The sequence below is a fragment of the Sinocyclocheilus rhinocerous genome, unplaced genomic scaffold (genome assembly GCF_001515625.1).
Source record: "Sinocyclocheilus rhinocerous isolate Xijiao unplaced genomic scaffold, SAMN03320098_v1.1 scaffold511, whole genome shotgun sequence".
NCBI lineage: Eukaryota > Metazoa > Chordata > Actinopteri > Cypriniformes > Cyprinidae > Sinocyclocheilus > Sinocyclocheilus rhinocerous.
In genome coordinates this window covers 280,022-300,489 of record NW_015656163.1, presented here as the reverse complement: position 1 = coordinate 300,489, position 20,468 = coordinate 280,022, and the positions used below count along the sequence as shown (strand labels likewise).

Sequence of the window (20,468 nt, the reverse complement as noted above, 5' to 3'; positions counted from 1 at the left end):
CGGCCCTCATTCAGATGTTTGCAGGGAGGGGTTAGACATTTAACGTCTGCCCTCCATGAATGCATGTCAGCGATATGGAAATGAAAGGCGATTCAAAGGCGCCCAAACATGCTTATTCAGTAAAGCTTTGTGTTGACGGCTCTGTCTATGAGTGAAGAAATACACGCGTACACACACACCATCTGTATGTGCTGGCACCGGATGGAGCAGCTCTTATGGGCAGACGCTTCTGGTAATGACCAAGACTCTTCTGCAAGCTCAGATAAAGTAGACTTATGGAAATTGCTTCTATCCATTTTCAGTGAGGCTAAACTCATCTTTAGTGTGCCCAAGGGAAAGCCATTGAAAGCAGTTTTAGAGGAAAATGAAAAAAAAAAACAGGATACAAAATCATTAGCTGTCATGATGGTCTGGTGTTAAATGCTATTAGTCCATATAAAAAAGGAATGAGTCAACATTTATGCAGAATCATTAGTTGGCTAATATTTCAATATTTATGTCAAATACTAAGCAATCACCTACCAGACCATTATACAGGGGAGAAAAATCTAAGTTAACATTTTAGAGATCACAATACCCTAGCAACCATCCAAAATATCCTAGCAATCACATAGCAACACACTAACAGCCTCTCAGAATGCCTTAGCAAATGCATAGCAACACTCTAGCAATGCAAACACCCCGAATACCAAAGCAGCTGCAAAGCAACACCCTGGCAATCACCCAAAACACCCTAGTAACCGCATAGCAACATACTAACAGCCCCTTAGAATACCCTAGAAACTGCATAGCAACACCCTGGCAATCACCCCAAACACCCTAGTAATAGCATAGCAATATACTAACAGCCCCTTAGAAAGCCTTAGCAACTGAATAGCAACATTCCAGCCAGAATACTCTAGCAACTGCATAGTAACATACTGGAAACCACCTATAACAACTAGTAATCACATAGCAACACACTACAGCCCCTCAGAGTTCCTTTAATAATAAACTTTATTTTATTAAGCGCCTTTAAAAGCAGCTTCTCAAAGCGCTGAACACAATATAATCAATACAATAAAAAAACGATACAAAATCAACAAGCAAATGCAAGTTTAAAAAAAGTTTCTTAAGTTGAACCTTAAAAACATCATAATTCTGAGCGTCCCTAAGTTCAAGAGGTAGAGAATTCCAAAGGACAGGAGCATAGAAAGAGAAAGCCTTATCACCCATAGATCTTAGACCTGTTTGAGGAACAACCAACAAGTTTGACTGAGAGGAACGCAATCTATGCCTAGGAGTGTAAGGATGTAACAGTTCTGTAAGGTAATGTGGTGCCAATCCATGTAATGCTTTAAAAGTAAGCATCATAATTTTGAAATCCACTCTAAACCTGACCGGGAGCCAGTGCAAAGATTCTAACACTGGAGTAATATGACTGCCAATCCTAGTCCCAGTTAAAATCCTAGCGGCTGAATTTTGTACATATTGCAACTTATTAAGTGTAGATTTAGAAGCTCCGGCTAAAAGAGCATTACAATAGTCTAACTGCGAGACGACAAAGGAATTATTAGCATTTCCGCGACTTTTTCCAAGTCACTTTGGTCCACATGAATATTGAAGTCCCCCACAATAAGGATTCTATGGAACTTCGGGTCAGCATCGTCAAGAAGTCAGCAAAATCAGACATAAAAGCTGCATGTGACTTAATTTTAGGTGGTTTGTAGACAGTAGCAATGATTGTAGAAGTAGAGGCAGCTTAACAACTGCAGAGCAACACTCTAGTAATGCAACCACCCCGAATACCTTAGCAACACCCTGACACCCACTCAAAACACCCTAATCACATAGCAACACACTAACAGCCTCTCAGAATGCCTTAGCAAATGCATAGCAACACTCTAGTAATGCAACCACACCGAATACCCTAGTAACTGCATAGCAACACACTAGCAATGCAACCACCCCAAATACATTAGCAACACCCTGACAACCACTCAAAACACCCTAGTAATCACATACCCACACACTAACAGCCCCTCAGAATGCCTTTGAAACATTCTAGCAATGAAACCACTCACAATACTCGAGCAACCACATAGCAACACCCTGGAAACCACCCAAAACACCTTAGCAATCACATAGCAACATTCTGGCAATGTAATAACCCCCAATATACCCTAGTGCTAGCATATCAATATACTAACATCTACTTAACAACTATTCAATTCAAGTTTATTTGTATAGCGCTTTTCACGATACAAATCGTTGCAAAGCATCTTTACAGAAAATTAAGTTTCTACAATATATTTAGTAGTAGCTTATCAGTGGTGACTATGTCAAATTGATGTACAAATTCCAAAGGACAGGAGCATAGAAAGAGAAAGCCTTATCACCCATAGATCTTAGACGTGTTTGAGGAACAACCAACAAGTTTGACTGAGATGAATGCAATCTTCGACTAGGAGTGTATGGATGTAACAATTCTATAAGGTAATGTGGTGCAAGACCATGTAATGCTTTAAAAGTAAGCATCATAATTTTGAAATCCACTCTAAACCTGACCGGGAGCCAGTGCAAAGATTCTAACACTGGAGTAATATGACTGCCAATCCTAGTCCCAGTTAAAATCCTAGCGGCTGAATTTTGTACATATTGCAACTTATTAAGTGTAGATTTAGAAGCTCCGGCTAAAAGAGCATTACAATAGTCTAACTGCGAGACGACAAAGGAATTATTAGCATTTCCGCGACTTTTTCCAAGTCACTTTGGTCCACATGAATATTGAAGTCCCCCACAATAAGGATTCTATGGAACTTCGGGTCAGCATCGTCAAGAAGTCAGCAAAATCAGACATAAAAGCTGCATGTGACTTAATTTTAGGTGGTTTGTAGACAGTAGCAATGATTGTAGAAGTAGAGGCAGCTTAACAACTGCATAGCAACACTCTAGTAATGCAACCACCCCGAATACCTTAGCAACACCCTGACACCCACTCAAAACACCCTAATCACATAGCAACACACTAACAGCCTCTCAGAATGCCTTAGCAAATGCATAGCAACACTCTAGTAATGCAACCACACCGAATACCCTAGTAACTGCATAGCAACACACTAGCAATGCAACCACCCCAAATACATTAGCAACACCCTGACAACCACTCAAAACACCCTAGTAATCACATACCCACACACTAACAGCCCCTCAGAATGCCTTTGAAACATTCTAGCAATGAAACCACTCACAATACTCGAGCAACCACATAGCAACACCCTGGAAACCACCCAAAACACCTTAGCAATCACATAGCAACATTCTGGCAATGTAATAACCCCCAATATACCCTAGTGCTAGCATATCAATATACTAACATCTACTTAACAACTATTCAATTCAAGTTTATTTGTATAGCGCTTTTCACGATACAAATCGTTGCAAAGCATCTTTACAGAAAATTAAGTTTCTACAATATATTTAGTAGTAGCTTATCAGTGGTGACTGTCAAATTGATGTACATATGGCAGAAATGTACGGTAAAATTCAGTTAATGACGTAATCAAACAAACGATGAACACTATTAACAGCAATGATTATATGTTGCAATCAAACTTTGCAAGCAAAATATGGTAGTTCTGTATGTTGTTTCAGGGTTGGACTACATAGCAACTACATAGCAATGACCTAGCAACCATCCAGAACACCCTAACTTCATGCTACAAAACACTCCAAATATCCCGACAGCCTCACACAACACTGTAGTATTGTGGTGGTGAGTTTGCAGGGGCAAATAGGGTTGCAAAGATGCAGAAAATTTCTGGCAAGTTTCCAGAAACATTCCAGAGATTTTGGAAACATTCCAGGATTTTTTGGAAACTTTTGGAGTTTTTTTTGGAAAGTTTCCAGAAATTTAGCGGACATTTTCTGCCCCTTTGCAACTCTTAAACATTGTAAATTGTAAATCTATTGTCTCTATTAGTGAGTTTCTAAATGTCCTTTCATGTGAAATATGTTTCTTTATTCATGGTTAAAATGATTTCCCAAGGCATATGTCATGCACTGGTTGGTTATGCATGATGACGTGAGGCTAGTTAAAGGGCTGAATCTTGGAAGACAAATGCATATGGGGTCAGTAATCTCTGTCGCAGTGGGTGAGATATGGGACAGGAGTTGGCACGGCCCCCATCAGTGCTGTTATGTAATCCATCTGTGCTGCCACTGCGGGCGATTGGCACAGCCTTTAAGAGAACGGCAGCAGGGTGACCCTCACCAGTCCCCTGACAGCCACAGCTCTACCCACAATCCCCTTCTCAATCTGTCTGGCCTCTGCAGCCTTTCACCTTCAAATGACCTGGAACAAACACACGCACTGAGATTCAGAGACATTATGAACTTGTTTTGATGTCCAACGATATTTCAGGAGGAACACTGGACATGATGGTGACTGTGTTGTTCTTTAAAAGTGATGTTTTAGCATCACTGTTCACAGAGGACATGCTCTTGCCTTCACATTCTTACTTGTGTCAGAATTTGTAAGCAAAATAGGTTGTGAATGTTATTTGACTTTTAAAACATGTTGTGAGACCCCATAAATGCTTGTTGAAAACTGTATGAGCAGTAACTAGGTATATTATGTTTTATACATGCTAAAGCACCCTAGCAACTCTATAGCAACTATCTACCAACCACCCAGAACACCCTTGAAAATGCATTACAATGATCTATCAATCAAAACATCTTTGCAAACTCCATAGCAACACCCTGGCAACCATCCAAACCTAGCAAACGCATAGCAACATGTTAACAGTCCCCCAGACTGCCTTAACAATTGCATAGCAACATTCTAGCAGTGACATCACCCAGAATACTCTAGCAAGTGCATAGCAACACCCTGGCAACCACCATTCTAACAATGACATAGTAACACATTACCAGCCCCACAGAATGCCTTAGCAACTGCATAGCAAAATTCTAGCAACTGGACCCTAGCAACTGTATATCAATATTCTAACATTTACTTAATAATGTATAGCAATGACCTAGCAATCACTCAGAAACACCCTAGGAACTGCTTATGCTCACATCCACTTAACAACTGCATAGAACAGCCTAGCTACCATTCAGGCTAGAACACCATAGCAAGTGCATAGCAATGACCTAGCGACCACCCATAACACCCTAACAACTGCATAGCAATGACCTAGTAACCACCCAGGCCAGAACACCCTAGCAACTGCATAGCAATGACCTAGCAACCACCCAGGCCAGAACACCCTAGCAACTTCATAGCAACAACCTAGCAACCAGGCCAGAACACCATAGCAACAAACTAACAACCACCCAGAGCACCCTAGCAACTGCATAGCAATAACCTATCAACCATCCAGGCCAGAACACCCTAGCAACTGCATAGCAACGACCTAGCAACCACCCAGAACACCCTAGCAACTGCATAGCAATGACCTAGCAACCACCCAGACCAGAACACCCTAGAAACTGCATAGCAACAACCTAGCAACCATCCAACCACCTAGAACACCCTAGCAACTTCATATCAACAACCTAGCAACCAGGCCAGAACACCCTAGCAACTGCATAGCAACCATCCAGGCCAGAACACCCTAGCAACTGCACAGCAACGACCTAGCAACCACCAGAACACCCTAGCAACTGCATAGCAACGACCTAGCAACCACCCAGAACATCCTAGCAACTGCATAGCAACAATCTAGCGAACATCCAGGCCAGAACACCCTAGCAAAAGCATAACTAAAACCTAGCAACCACCCAGAACACCCTAGCAACTGCATAGCAGCAAACTAGCAACCGCCCAGGCAAGAACACCATAGCAACGACCTAGCAATCATCCATAACACCCTAGCAACTACATGGCAACAACCTAGCAACCACCCAGGCCAGAACACCACAGCAATGACCTAGCAACCATCCAGAACATCCTACAACTGCATGGCATGACTTCCAAAATTCATAAGCAAAATGGGTTGTGAATGTCATTGGACTCAAAACATGTTTTGAGACGCCTTACATGCTAGTTGAAGACTGTATAAGCAGTAACTAGAGGAATATGATGATTATACACACTAAAGCAGAGAGCTGAGCAGATGATTCATCTGTCAGAGAGCTGCGTTTGTTCCACTGCCTGATAGTGGACGTCAATGCAGAGCTGAAACTGGCACACAATGGTCTGTGACGCACATCTCACTGGGCACTGGCCTTTCCTCCTTCCTTTGCGTTTGGAAGAGTGCTTTACCTGCTGACCCTGTTCATCTGCAGAAACTCCATCAACCACAATTTAGACAAAACAGTGCAGTTTCTCTGATGAGGTCTGATCGCAGCACATCTAAGAGCACATCTCACTAATTAATGCAAATGCAATTGAAGAGAGATGAATTTTCAATTTGATTTCACAAAAGAGCATAATCCGCATAGTGAATGTTGCTCAATAACACTATAGATTTAACTGGCTCTACATACATTTTTTTTTTTTTTATGTAGTGCTTAATGTTAATATGAGATCAGACATAAAGTGCAAACATAGCTGCGGTGGTTGGATTAATAGCATCAGTCAACTGTGAACTTTAATTTTTTTGCATTGTCTAATAAAATTACATGTATTGATATCAGTATTTTGTAAAGAATGTTTTGAGTTCTATTGAACTCTAGTATTTACTCACTATATAGTTCCAAGCCTTTGTGCCTAAATCTATAAAAAATACATACAAATAAAATAAATAAAATTCTAGTTTTAAAAATGGATTGAAATGGGATCAGACATTTTAAACACAGTTGTTGTGGTTGGGTTAATAGCATTGCACTGACCATCTGCGATCATGACGAACGACTCATTTTTTTGCGGTTTGTTTAAAACAATATTGCATGCATTAATGGCAATTCTTTTTTTGTTTAAAGAATGTTTATTTAAAAACAGAAAATTACATCATTTACTCACCATATTGTTCTAAACATATCTAATTTTAAGACAGTTGCTGGTAGCCATTGACTTTTATAGTATGGGGGAAAAATCCTGTAGAAGTCAATGGGTACCGGCAACTATTTGGTCACCAACATTTCTCAAAATATCTTCTTTTGTGGTTAAAAGAAGAAACTAACACAGGTTTGGAACAACTTGAAGGTGAGTAAATGATGACAGAATTTTCATTTTTAGGCGAACTGCCCCTTTAAACAGACAGAATTGCTGGTTAAAAGAAATAATTGTTGCCAAAAAACAAACAAACAAAAAAAAACTCAGTAACGGTAGTGGATATTCCAAAACTTCTGAAGTTATTTTTTAACTTTGTGAAAGGAAAAGACAAAATGTAAGTTATTCTGTCAAAAGTTGTAGTTCTCAAATTTATTATGCATACAAGTTTTCAGTGAATAATGACATGTATAACTTATACGCATTTATTGTACTTTTTTTGTCAAGAACAGATAGTATATCATTTTTTAAACATATATTCAGGAACATGTTTCCATATTTATGGTAAAAAATAAATAAAACATCTGGAAGCCTGACAGTGTTGTCCTCTCAAATATGAATTTATTTTCCTGTTTAATGGGAAACGTACATACAGGAAGCTCACGAGGAAAGGTCGCGCCTCCGCGGCCTCTCTGTCCCACTGAAAACATTTAAGGGCTGATGAGTGTTCGCAGGGCATCACCTCTGTTCATCTCAGTCGCTCCTCCAGGACGGTCTCACACGCTCGCTCCCAATCAATAATGCAGAGCTCCGTCCATTACGAGACGTGCTGGAGAGAAAGATGCTTAATCACACGCATACATTACACACGTGTGACACGCTTCACTGTATGAATGAACGGAGCTCCTGAAGGGATTGCTGGCAAACAAAAATGACAATTATCATTAAAATATGCTCCTCCTTGTTTACTTCTTCAGGCCCTCTTGTACAGCCGAGACAATGTCATCGAAGATCACGTCTCTGTTTTCCTTCGTGATCTGTGGGAGGACAGACAGACAGCATAACTTAACTGGAATTTGACACTTTCTAAAAAAATAAAAAAAAATAAAAAAGTGGAAAAAATGAGCAATAGTGAAATAAGGGCTGATTTGTTCGTTAAACATCCATTTCAGAGAGTTCTCAGCTTAAGTTTTGACCAATTAGTTTCCATGATTTTTGATACTGAATAAGACTTTTAAACACCATTTTATATAGCTTGAACTCACAAACAGCTAGTTGTAGTGGACCAATAACTAGAAAAATCTAATGGCAATTAGATAAGGACAATTTCGAAAAAATACGAGTTAAAAAAAAAAGCATAAAAAGTGAAAATTAAAAAAAGACTATTAAAATGACAATTTTAACAAATATTTGTTTAAAAAAAGACGGATAAATAAATAAACATTTAAACTCCCAAATATTTCCAGGTTTTCCATGACTGTAGAAACTATATTGGCACAAACCTTTCCCAATGCAAATAAAAAAAGGCTTTTAAGAAAAGTTAAGGAATCTGCGTCCCTTTAAATTTTTCTGCACTGATTGTCTGGAATTTTGCAGAATAAATGTAACTGAGCTCCTTATTATATATTGGTAGCTGACAGCATTATAAAATAGTATTGTTTACATTTAAGTCAAATCTCTTGCAGTTCTGAACAACACTGATTAAGTGCTGGAATGCACTTTTAAAAATAACAACAACAAAAAAAAAAACACCATTACTCAAAAATGACAATTAAAAAAAAAAGACAATTTATATATTCCTCAATATTTCCAGGTTTGATTGTATGAACTGTGTAATTATAACTAAACCTGAAACAATTCAATTTATTCAGTTCAAAAGTATGAATATTGTTAAGATACAGCTAGCTGTGGAACAAGCAATGTTCAATTAGTTAATTCAAAATTATGAAATTCTGACCGGTTTTAATTATGTTGGACTGACAAATATGCACCACGTTAAGTTTATTAGTTTGTTAAAACCGTGTAATCCAAATGCATGGAAAATTAATAAGCAATTCAAATACATAAATCTTAAATTTAGGCCTTAATTTTTTTTGAGTGTATCATAGGGTCCTATAAACCTATAAAAAAAGGACAAGAAAAACATTTCTGTAGCATCTATTGAATGATCTGCAGCATCTCTCTGCCGCATGTGTGAGAGTTGCATGCAAATGAAAGGCGAGAAGGAAGTTTGCTTGGAAAACTTGAGTGATGTAAAACAAGTTTTTACCATAAATATCTTGACGTCCTGTCGGCTGCGCACTTCCTCCACCAGCGCGAGAGGTTTTCCTTTAGGAACAGGGATGGTGCCCAGGATGGAGCAGCTGGAGGCGTCCAGCGTCTGTCTCACCGCACGGATAAACGCTTGGCTGAACAACTCCATCTTTCCGATCTCATCGATGACAAACAGCCTTTTGCTTCCCTCCCGCATCTGTTCCATAATCAAACTCAAAACTCAGCAAGAAACATGATGTGGAACACGTCTTCAAGGAAATGTTTAATAACCCTCATGTTGTTCCAAAGCCCTTTGATTTTCTTTTTTTCACTGAACATCGACCGTGACCTGTGGCTGCTAAGCTCTAAAAATGACCAAAGACATTTAATGTGATCATAAAAGTAATTCTCTGATAATTAATCTTCACAGCTCTCAAATCTCATTCACACATCTGCATATTCAAGTTTGGTGCCTTAATATGCATCAGACTTGAACTGGTGTTTGGCATCACTGACATGCCAGAACTATTGCTTTAGTCGTTAGTTTCTTGGTGTTGATAACCCTGATGCACTTAATGCAATACTGGATAAATTATCATAGTTAACTAAAACTAGAACTTAAAAAAAAAAACTTAACAAAACAAAACACAAACTTATTTTAGCTAGTTGCCAGTTAACATTTCTCATTTTCATTTGATGTACGAACAAACTAAAACAAAAACTAAAATAGAAATGAATAAAACATATAGACACAAAAACTAATAAAAATGACAAAACCTCTCTGTTACTTAAAATAAAAGTCAACTGAAGCTAAAATGAATATATAAAAACCTTAAACCCTGTGTGGTTCTGGTATACAGTATGTTTTAGTTTGTTAATAGGTAAAAATCAAATAAAAAAATCTTATTTTATTTCTAGTTGCCAGGTAACATTTCTAATTTTCATACAGTTTCTCTTGATGCACAAACATAACTAAAATGAAAACAAACAAACAAACAAAAAGCTAATAAAAAATAGACATTTGAAAAAGAAAAAAAACTAATAAAAAAACTAATTTAAAAAGGAAAAAAACATGACAAAATTACTAAAACTTTAAAATTAAAATATGAAAATAAAAAAATAAAAAAAAAAAAAAAAAACGCTTCAACTTATTTCAGCTAGTTGCCAGGTAATATTTCTAATTTTCATTTAATAACAAAACATCTGTATTATGTAAAAGAAAATGAAAAGTTAACTGAAATTAAATAAAATGTCTAAAAAACCTAAACTATGTGTGGTTCTGGTGTAAGTTTTTGTTTTTTAATAATTTAAAATCAATTTAAACTTATTTCAGCTAGTTGCCAGGTAACATTTCTAATTTTCATTTAGTTTAACATGTACTAACATAACTAAAATTAAATTAAAAACTAAATAAAAATAAATTAAATATATAAAAATAAACATTTTAAAAAACAGAAACTAATAAAAATGACAAAACATCTCAGTTACTTAAAATAAAACAAAAGTTAACTGAAATAAAATTATTTATATATATATATATATATATATAAAAACTTAAACCCGTGTGGTTCTGGTATATGTTTTTGTTTAACAAAACAAAACACAAACTTATTTTAGCTAGTTGCCAGTTAACATTTCTCATTTTCATTTGATGTACGAACAAACTAAAACAAAAACTAAAATAGAAATGAATAAAACATATAGACACAAAAACTAATAAAAATGACAAAACCTCTCTGTTACTTAAAATAAAAGTCAACTGAAGCTAAAATGAATATATAAAAACCTTAAACCCTGTGTGGTTCTGGTATACAGTATGTTTTAGTTTGTTAATAGGTAAAAATCAAATAAAAAAATCTTATTTTATTTCTAGTTGCCAGGTAACATTTCTAATTTTCATACAGTTTCTCTTGATGCACAAACATAACTAAAATGAAAACAAACAAACAAACAAAAAGCTAATAAAAAATAGACATTTGAAAAAGAAAAAAAACTAATAAAAAAACTAATTTAAAAAGGAAAAAAACATGACAAAATTACTAAAACTTTAAAATTAAAATATGAAAATAAAAACTAATTCAAAATACTAATAAAAATGATAGAATCTCAATGATCCTACATCTCAAACATCCTACGCTAACCAGGAAAAAGATGACGATGATGAAGGCAGCAGACACACTCAATGTGTCAATCAGGAACGCATGACTCTGGGTCACAGAGAGATGAAATATGTGTCTGCATATGATAGCATAGTGGTGAAGATATGAAAGTTCAAAACCTGAAAAAGACTGACTCTTTCCTATCCTTAACTTTCCTATCATGCAACATTTCCAGTGAATAATAACTTAAATTTCCTCACATAAATTTCCTGCTTCTCCTGCTTTTTGGAGCTTGAAACTTTTTGTATGGTTTTTGAGGCTTTGAAGATTCTGCTAAACATCGTCTTTTGTGTTTTTCAAAGTTCTAAATAGAACAAAGATTTTTGGAGATTTTCCATTTTTGAGTGAAAACTGTTTCAAAGCAGTGTTATTTTAGTACCACTGATATCCTATTTATTCATAGTTAAAATTTTGATTAATATTTAATTAATTGTAATTTATATTATTTAATTAGTATTTAATAATATTGTGAATTTTGAATATTTTGAGTTTTTATTTCAAAGATTTAGTAATTATGTGTTTTTGTCATTTTTAGTACGTTTCATTTTTATTCAATATGGCTATATGGTTTTTATTAATTTTTATTTCAGTTTTAGTAATTTTATTAAATCAAGTTAAACTACATTAAAATACATTTAAAAATAGTTTGGTTCAAACCCAAAAAGTTTTTTATATTATATTTTATTCCAGTTAATGTACATTTTATTTCAAGTAACAAAAATGTTTAAGGTTTTAGTTTTAATTTTGATGTACTAACAAAGTTAACTATAATAACCCTGTTTTAAAGTAAATCCTACACCAATTTTGTTTTAGTGTATATCGTACATCAGTTTAGATTCGTTTCAATAAATGATGCACCCAACAGCATGCATTTTTGTTGTTTACATCCATCCATCCATTTAGTTCAACTTCTTGTACTAACATGACACAAAAACTAAAATTAAAATGAATAAACAATAAAGCTATAGATATAAAAAACCTAATGGAAAAAGGCAAAACATTACAATAAAAGTGAACTGAAATGAAATAAAATACATAAAATCCATTCATCCATACGTACGTCTCTGAAAAGAGGGAGAGCGAGACTCTCAAATGACTGGAGATCGACCACATACTGACCGACCCTGCATTCACGTCCACCTGCGGCGGATTGAGCGCTGGATCAAACACAGAAGAGTGTGTTAGTGACTGAAGACAGCAGTAAATACACATGAGCAGCGGCTGATTGATGGAGAGACGATACCCGAGTCTGGACAGCCGTCCTCTGTCCCCTGTGAGTGTGACCACATCAAAGCCCAGTCTCCTGCCTCGCTCTCGGACCTCCTCCGTGTAGAAACCACTGACAGAAACCCCAGCCGAGACCAAGGCATCACACACTTTCTTCACCAGAGTGGTCTTACCCACACCTAGCAGACAAAAGCACTAGGTTTTAGGGTACCATGAATGGGTTTATTTTGTCATAATGACTGGCTGGCTGTAAATGATCTCACTACATGACTGCTTAACTGATAAATTAATAAATGCACATGAAATATTCATTTGAATATTGAAATTTTATGTAAAAAGGAAAATGCTGTGAAGCATGGAAGACTGTTTCTGCCACAGGATAAAAAAAATTAAAAAGGTAATTGTGACTTTTTATCTAACAATTCTGACTTTTTTTCTCTCGCAATTCTGAGTTTCTATCACAATTTCTAGACAAGTACATGGAAACTATCCAAAGTTCTGTTAATCCTAAAGCAGTAAACTGCATCTCTATATTCATCCTATGTGTCCTCTTAAGGTGGAAAAAAAACATGGTAACCACAAATTAACCAAGGTTTTGCTACACTAACCATAGATTAACCATGGTATTTAAACTGTGGTTAAACAACAACAACAACAACAAAAAACATGGTTACTACACTTTTACCATAATAAAACCATGGTTAATTTTCTTCAGGGATTTGTATTTGTGTATTTCTTTTTTTTATCTTTGGTTTGTTTTTATAATTGTCCTGCCGTAATGGTTTGTTGTTTCGTATACGGTTTAATAAAAAATAAAAAAAATCAGAAAAAAAGATTCGCGATACGCTACTGAATGATCGAAATATCATTAAATATAATAATGATCGATTATAAAATATCCATATTTCCATTCCAAAGATAACAACAAAAATCTAGGAACATATTCAGGTGAGGTAACTGATTTACTGCTAACTAGTGAAACACTCCATTAATATGACGAGCTGCAGCTCAAAATACATGTCAGATGGAAACAGTGTGCTTTATATCTTTGGTTTGTTTTTATAATTGTCCTGCCGTAATGGTTTGTTGTTTCGTATACGGTTTAATAAAAAATAAAAAAAATCAGAAAAAAAGATTCGCGATACGCTACTGAATGATCGAAGTCACGGGTTTGAATCAATCGAATCGGTTCCAGCGTAAATGACTCACTCAATTGAATCGGTTTGTCTGTTCCTCCGCTTTTCGCGTCTTTAGTCATGTTTACACGACAATGTCAGCACTATTACTGGCTTAGCTCGCTAGTTTTATGACATTAACTAAAACAGTATGACGCTTACAAATAAAATATCCATATTTCCATTCCAAAGATAACAACAAAAATCTAGGAACATATTCAGGTGAGGTAACTGATTTACTGCTAACTAGTGAAACACTCCATTAATATGACGAGCTGCAGCTCAAAATACATGTCAGATGGAAACAGTGTGCTTTATGATCGAATTTGTAGCTTAATTCACTAATAATTTGAGCAAAACAGTTCAGTTGCTGAGAGTTCAATAGGAAATCAGTTGAAAGCATCCAGTCATCTCATACCATAGAAGTGAATGTTCAATTTATCAGTACAAATATTTGAGAAATTATTGTTGTATCTGATTGTATTAGTCTATAAAGTCATAGTCAATGTAAAAAGAGCAAATGGGAGAAGCAGATGATCACAAAACAGCAGAACAACAAAGTTAAAGAGGGTAAACTTTATCATTCAGCTGAACTGTGCTCGTATGTCTCAAACACTTTGACTATGTTCTTATATAGTCAACAGTGGCTACATACACATATATTTAATTGTTTGATTAAAACTATTGCTAGGGATAATTTAGTAGTCGCTGAAAATTGGTAAGGACGTGTCATAGCGTCCATACTAAATTCTACGCCCTTGGTTTACTCGAGTTTCTACACATTTCTATGGGAATCGCTACTGAATGTGATGTGGAGGTGGAGACAGAACAGAACGCGCGACTATTGCGTTTACTTCGTAAATGTATGTTTCACTTTACCGGGAACGCCGGTCAGGAACACGTGCTTCATCATTTACAGATGATTCCTGCTGCTTTATTCCAGGTCTGGATCCCACACATGTACACTGCTGCTACGTTCTTCTTCTTCTTCTTCTTCTTCTTCTTTTAGTTTTTTGGCGAGTTACACACTGCTACATAACTTCCGGCAGCATAATATGACGCAAGCGCAGAGGAAGTAACGCGGCGCCACAGGATTCAAAGTTTATAAAAAGAGCAAATGGGAGAAGCAGATGAACACAAAACAGCAGAACAAAGTTAAAGAGGGTAAACTTTATCATTCAGCTGAACTGTGCTCGTATGTCTCAAACACTTTGACTATGTTCTTATATAGTCAACAGTGGCTACATACACATATATTTAATTGTTTGATTAAAACTATTGCTAGGGATAATTTAGTAGTCGCTGAAAATTGGTAAGGACGTGTCATAGCGTCCATACTAAATTCTACGCCCTTGGTTTACTCGAGTTTCTACACATTTCTATGGGAATCGCTACTGAATGTGATGTGGAGGTGGAGACAGAACAGAACGCGCGACTATTGCGTTTACTTCGTAAATGTATGTTTCACTTTACCGGGAACGCCGGTCAGGAACACGTGCTTCATCATTTACAGATGATTCCTGCTGCTTTATTTCAGGTCTGGATCCCACACATGTACACTGCTGCTACGTTCTTCTTCTTCTTCTTCTTCTTCTTCTTCTTTTAGTTTTTTGGCGAGTTACACACTGCTACATAACTTCCGGCAGCATAATATGACGCAAGCGCAGAGGAAGTAACGCGGCGCCACAGGATTCAAAGTTTATAAATGAGGAAAAATGGGTCTCGTGCAACTTAATTTAGTTAATTGCGTAAGGATGTATTCATTTCTGACAAGGAATATGCACTAATCTGCTGTTTTTGTTTTAAATGAATGCACGATTTATTTTACTCTCAAATTATTTATTCTCAAAGAGGTGTAGGCTAAGGAGAAATACCGTAGTAAATTATATGTTGTCGAATAATTATATTTACAGGACTTAAAATTGTATTACTTTAGGGTCGTGGCTGATTATCTGCAGCTTTTTAGTAAAAAAAAAATGCATTACTAAAATAAACAGTTTAACTTGAATTTAAGAAATAATTTAATAAAATTAAAGAAATATTGTGGAGGTGGTGTGCCAATAAGTAAAATATAACATACATTAAAAAATAAAAATATAATTTTCTAACTTGAACTAACAATAAACAGTTGTACTTTTATTAAATAAAGTTAACAAAGATGAATAAAAACTAACAAATGCATTGCTTTTTGTAAGTTAATGTATTATATATGTGTGTATATAATGTATATTTATCAAATTTGTATTATACAACATTACTGTTATTTTTTAAAATATTAAGTGTATATACAGGGTCATTTTTTGTCAGGAAAGCATGACGCATCTCATTCACAACAAATATTAATTCAATATAATCCACATTCCCATTTTATCCCTTCTAAACGACTTAACACTGGTTCATTAATCATTTATCAATGGATTTAAGGCTGTGATTTGGAAACAACTGTTTGTTTATTGCTGTAACAAATATTTTTTTTATTTGCTGTTCCACAAATTCTGAAATAGATTAATTAATCATAAAATCTCGTAAATACATGCCAACATATCAAAAGCTGCATTTGTTAAAACAGAATGAATACACGAATAACTGCTTGCTAATGAATGCAGTTCTATGCAACAGTTTAGTATATAAAAACATATTCATATTGACTAATAAATCAGATGTTTGATGGTTTCTGGTGTAAACTCATTTTCACTGTTATTAAATTAACATGGTCTAATCACAGTGTATATCCTGGAAGTTTGCTGATCACCAGTTCTGAAATGTGATGGTAATTCTTGTCCAGTCCCAGAGAGCCCAGTTCACCCCGTTCCTCATCATGCTCTGAAGATGAGATGGACTTTAGCACCGGGTCATTAGCGGCTAAATCGGAGTCCTCTGACACCCGGCTAAATGTCATGCCCTTATCACCAGGGTCACTGTCAAAGCTCTCCGATTTTCCAAATGTCCTGCGCACAGATGGAGTCTTTTGTCCAGTGCTCTGCGATCCAGGCCTGTGACCTCCGGACTCAAACTCATCCTCATCTGAAGACAGACTCAGAGCGGAGGCCTGAAGACGTGGTCGGATGACGTGCGTGTTTTTAAAAGCACGTTGTGGAGAGTTCTCCGCTTTGGCAGGAACAGGTAGACCTTTGCTTGGATGAGAGGAACTTGAAGTGCTCGAACCGCTGTTTCTTTTACGTCTGCTAGGTTCTGGACTGCTGAACGGGTCGGGTGAGTATCCCTCGGTTGTATTTAGGCTCGTGAAGTCGTCCTGATACTCTTCTTGTCCGTAGAAGCCATTACTCAAGCCATTACTGCTCGCTCTACTATCTCCTCTCTGGAAGCTAAGATTTGAATCATGAATAGATGAAGCTGAATGCTGGTCACTGCGGTCTGAATCCTGACTTGGAATATGAACTTGAGCTTTTTTGTCTTTCTCAGTCAAATGGCTTTCCTCATTTGGTGCGTTTGTGATATGCTTTCCAATTCTTGGTCTTGTTTGTGATTTTGATGGAGTTTGAATTGGTGTTGGGTGCATATCAAAACTGCTTATTAATGTTTCAACAGTTTCATCTAAACGAACACCTCTGCTAACTGCCTTGCGAACACGTTTATGGTTAGACGATGATGGCTGGTCCCGTTTTGCATTCTGGTATTCGATGCATTCGTGTCGTTTGGTACCTTGTTTGACCAGTTTGAGTCTGAGACGAAAAGTGTTTGTCAAGCCGTATTTAAGCGTCTTCTTAGGTTGCAACTTTGCTTTGTTTCTCTTCGCACCAGTTGCACTCTTTAATGCTTTCATCTTGCATTGATCAAGTCTCTGTTTAGGGTTCTGATTCTCAGCTTTGGGTTTTGCTTCTGACGGTACCTGTGCTGATGTGTACAAGCACGCAAGGTTAGGATGAACCGATAAGGGCTGCTGCTGCGCCGTCTGGATGTTCAGCTGTGAGAGTTCAACTAGTAAAGCGTTCAGAAGTGGTAACTGTCTGATAACATCCCCAAATGGAGCTGAATCCGTCTCTTTATGCTGCGTCCTTGGAGTTGAAGTTAACTTAATCGATCCGTCCGCCTTTATCTCTGCAAAATCACGCATGTCAGATGATTCTACTTCATTATTTCCATCTTCTAGATCCTCAATATTAAGGCTCTCCATTGCTGCAAGTAACCCCGTAAAGCCTGAAATAGGAAATAATAGTTATTTTTTTAAATGAAACAGTTTGCGTATGTGTTTTTGTTGAGTATCATATTCGATACATCAGGCTTTATGGCTCATATAGTATGATATGGTGAAAATATGGAGGAAAAAACAGCTCAGTTTTATTGAGCAAAAATATGAAATTTGGTGCAGATGCTGATATATTTATATAGCCAAAAAGATGAAATTCTGTTGCTTGTAATGTAAATCGATGAGATCTTTATAACAGTGTAACAGACTACTTTACATAAAAGTCACTCTATATCTCCAATATTGTCTTAGTAAGATGAAATTTACATGATCAAAATATATAATGCAATGCAATACAATGATGATTGAGGGATGAACTAATTAATGTTCCTCAAAAGCCTGATGATCACATTTGATACTCACATTTGAATATGATTTTTCTAAAAAATGTCTGGATAATCAAGTAAACCTAAGTTGCTTTAGTTCAGTAAATGCTCATCTTGAAATATTACTAACAATGTGCAAGTTATTCTTATGTTTACTTCATAAAAATCAGTAAAGATTTGACATCTGGAGCACGAGCTGAAGGCCTTTTACTTGCTAAAAAAGTATCAACTATCAATCAAATGACAAGGCATGTAGTAGATTGTGTGCAATAGGTTTTTCATCAAAGTTTTGATCATTATTATTAACATCCTACTTTTCCTCTCCTGTCGGTTCTTCACGCTGGAGCTGTAAACCAGAGGCGGAGGGCAGAATGTGGTGTATTCCTGTGCATCCTCAGACCATGAGATTCTCTGTTTTTTCTCTGTTGTTTCAGTTTGAGTAAAAGCTGGAACCCCTGGCTGCTTTGCTTCTGATATCACAATATCAGCAGATTGTCCATCCAGGCTTATTTGTTGTAAAAGGACATTCACAGAATGATTCTCACGTACTTTTGGTGGCATCTCATCTCTTTCAGGACATCTTGCATGCACTGAGGGGTCTTGTCCTCCTTTTCCACGGGTCACACCGACTTCATAGACTCTGTTTTCTGGCATGTGAGGAATTAAATGAGCTCCTAGACTTACAATCTTATAAGCCAGAGAAATAACACCTATGCTGTTGCCCATTAGATTGCATATTGGGGTGGTCAGTCTCTCTCCATAAGCGGATGGGTTGCCAATACCGTGTTTTTCAACATCCAATTTGATTTTCTCCGTCACTTTAGCGAGCGAAATCAACGAGCTTCCTATAAGTTTAGGAATCTCATCTTTTGCATCCAACACCATTGCGTAGAGAGGGGTGTTCATGAGATGAGCGTGTAACGAGTGCAAATTGATTTTAAAAAGACACGATTTGCCTTTATGGAAGGAATACTTGAGATGTTCTCCATCATCTGGTTGAGATATAGCCTCAGGTGATAGGCACAGATCCGCGTATCCTGATTTAGATGGACGATCCTCTTGTTTTGATTGGTATATCAGCAGTGTGGGGAAATCTAAGAAGCGAACAGCCACAGCAGGATCCAAAACATTGTCACGTGAACCGTCAAAGCGAACGAAATCGATCAGCAGTTCCAGTGAGAAGAGAGTTTCTTGCGTTGATGACATGTTCTTTGGCGTGAGAGTAAAACACAACGCTTTCATATACAACTAATCATTTTTAAAGGAGAGATTGTTTATATGTTAAACGCAACGGAGATGTAACTGAACTCGGAAGCGGTGTGTGTGAGTGTGAGAGCGTCGCATCGCCTAGCAACGGCATCGTCTCAGGATTGGTACGTCACGGACGCCGAGGGTTACTGGGAAATGTAGTTTATTAGTTTGTCCTTTTCATAAATGATTTTAAACAATATTGTAGTCAAGTGTTTTGTTTAGAAGTACAATGGTAATAAAGCGTATATATTATTACTAAGCATAATACTGATAGATAAGTGGAACTGTCTTTATTTTATTTTTTATTATACTCTGATACATTTTAAATGTTATTTTTAATTATTGTAATATTAATATTTTATTAGTTTGCATAATTTTACATTTACATTACATTACATTTAGTCATTTAGCTGACGCTTTTATCCAAAGCGACTTACAAATGAGAACAATGGAAGCAATCAAAATCAACAAAAGAGCAACGATATGCAAGTGCTATGACAAGACCAAGCTGCATAATTATTATTATTATAATGATAAAAAGAAAAGGAAGAATTATTGATCCCTCTTTGGAAATTCCAATTGACAAAGCAGCACAATAGAAAAGCAAATAACATAACATCCAAGCAGAATATATATTTTCATAAATACCTAAATATCATTATTTCTTTTCTTAATTATTATTATTATTAATAAGTATTGCATAGGTACACATGAACCAGTGGCCAGTGTAATGTGTTTTTACTGGTCAGCCACAGAAATTTTTTAATAAATGCATCGTCAATTCTAGTATTGTATTATTATTATTATTATTATTATTATTATTATTATTATTATTATTATTATTATTATTATTATTATTATTATTATTATTATTATTATTATTATTATTATTATTATTATTATTATTATTATTATTCATTTATTTTTTCATTTTAATATAAGATGATA

The 20,468-nt window shown here is 36.1% G+C and overlaps 3 protein-coding genes across 3 annotated transcripts in view; 1 reads left to right on the top strand and 2 right to left on the bottom strand.

The window, feature by feature from the left end:
- Positions 1-20,468, top strand: part of LOC107719700 (signal-induced proliferation-associated 1-like protein 2) — a 219,610-nt gene that overhangs the window by 9,491 nt on the left and 189,651 nt on the right. The gene's annotated exons all lie outside the window — the stretch shown is intronic.
- Positions 7,519-14,813, bottom strand: ntpcr (nucleoside-triphosphatase, cancer-related). The gene is made up of 6 exons (XM_016527186.1): positions 14,616-14,813; positions 12,578-12,740; positions 12,395-12,491; positions 9,192-9,392; positions 7,892-7,959; positions 7,519-7,751 (listed from the first exon to the last, which is right to left on the bottom strand). Exons 1-6 carry the CDS (start codon positions 14,647-14,649, stop codon positions 7,676-7,678), a joined length of 639 nt encoding a protein of 212 aa, XP_016382672.1. The 5' UTR covers positions 14,650-14,813; the 3' UTR covers positions 7,519-7,675.
- map10 (microtubule associated protein 10) lies at positions 16,171-19,593 on the bottom strand. The gene is made up of 2 exons (XM_016527185.1): positions 18,584-19,593; positions 16,171-17,894 (listed from the first exon to the last, which is right to left on the bottom strand). Exons 1-2 carry the CDS (start codon positions 19,509-19,511, stop codon positions 16,456-16,458), a joined length of 2,367 nt encoding a protein of 788 aa, XP_016382671.1. The 5' UTR covers positions 19,512-19,593; the 3' UTR covers positions 16,171-16,455.

Excerpts from the sequence above, each read along its gene's own strand:
- map10 (XM_016527185.1), bottom strand. The coding sequence starts at position 19,511 with ATGAAAGCGTTGTGTTTTACTCTCACGCCAAAGAACATGTCATCAACG. Across the intron at positions 17,895-18,583 it reads GAACCGACAGGAGAGGAAAA|GCTTTACGGGGTTACTTGCA; the intron begins GTAGGATGTTAA and ends TTCCTATTTCAG.
- ntpcr (XM_016527186.1), bottom strand. The coding sequence starts at position 14,649 with ATGATGAAGCACGTGTTCCTGACCGGCGTTCCCG. Across the intron at positions 12,492-12,577 it reads GGACGGCTGTCCAGACTCGG|CGCTCAATCCGCCGCAGGTG; the intron begins GTATCGTCTCTC and ends TGTTTGATCCAG. Across the intron at positions 7,752-7,891 it reads GTACAAGAGGGCCTGAAGAA|CACGTCTCGTAATGGACGGA; the intron begins GTAAACAAGGAG and ends CTTTCTCTCCAG.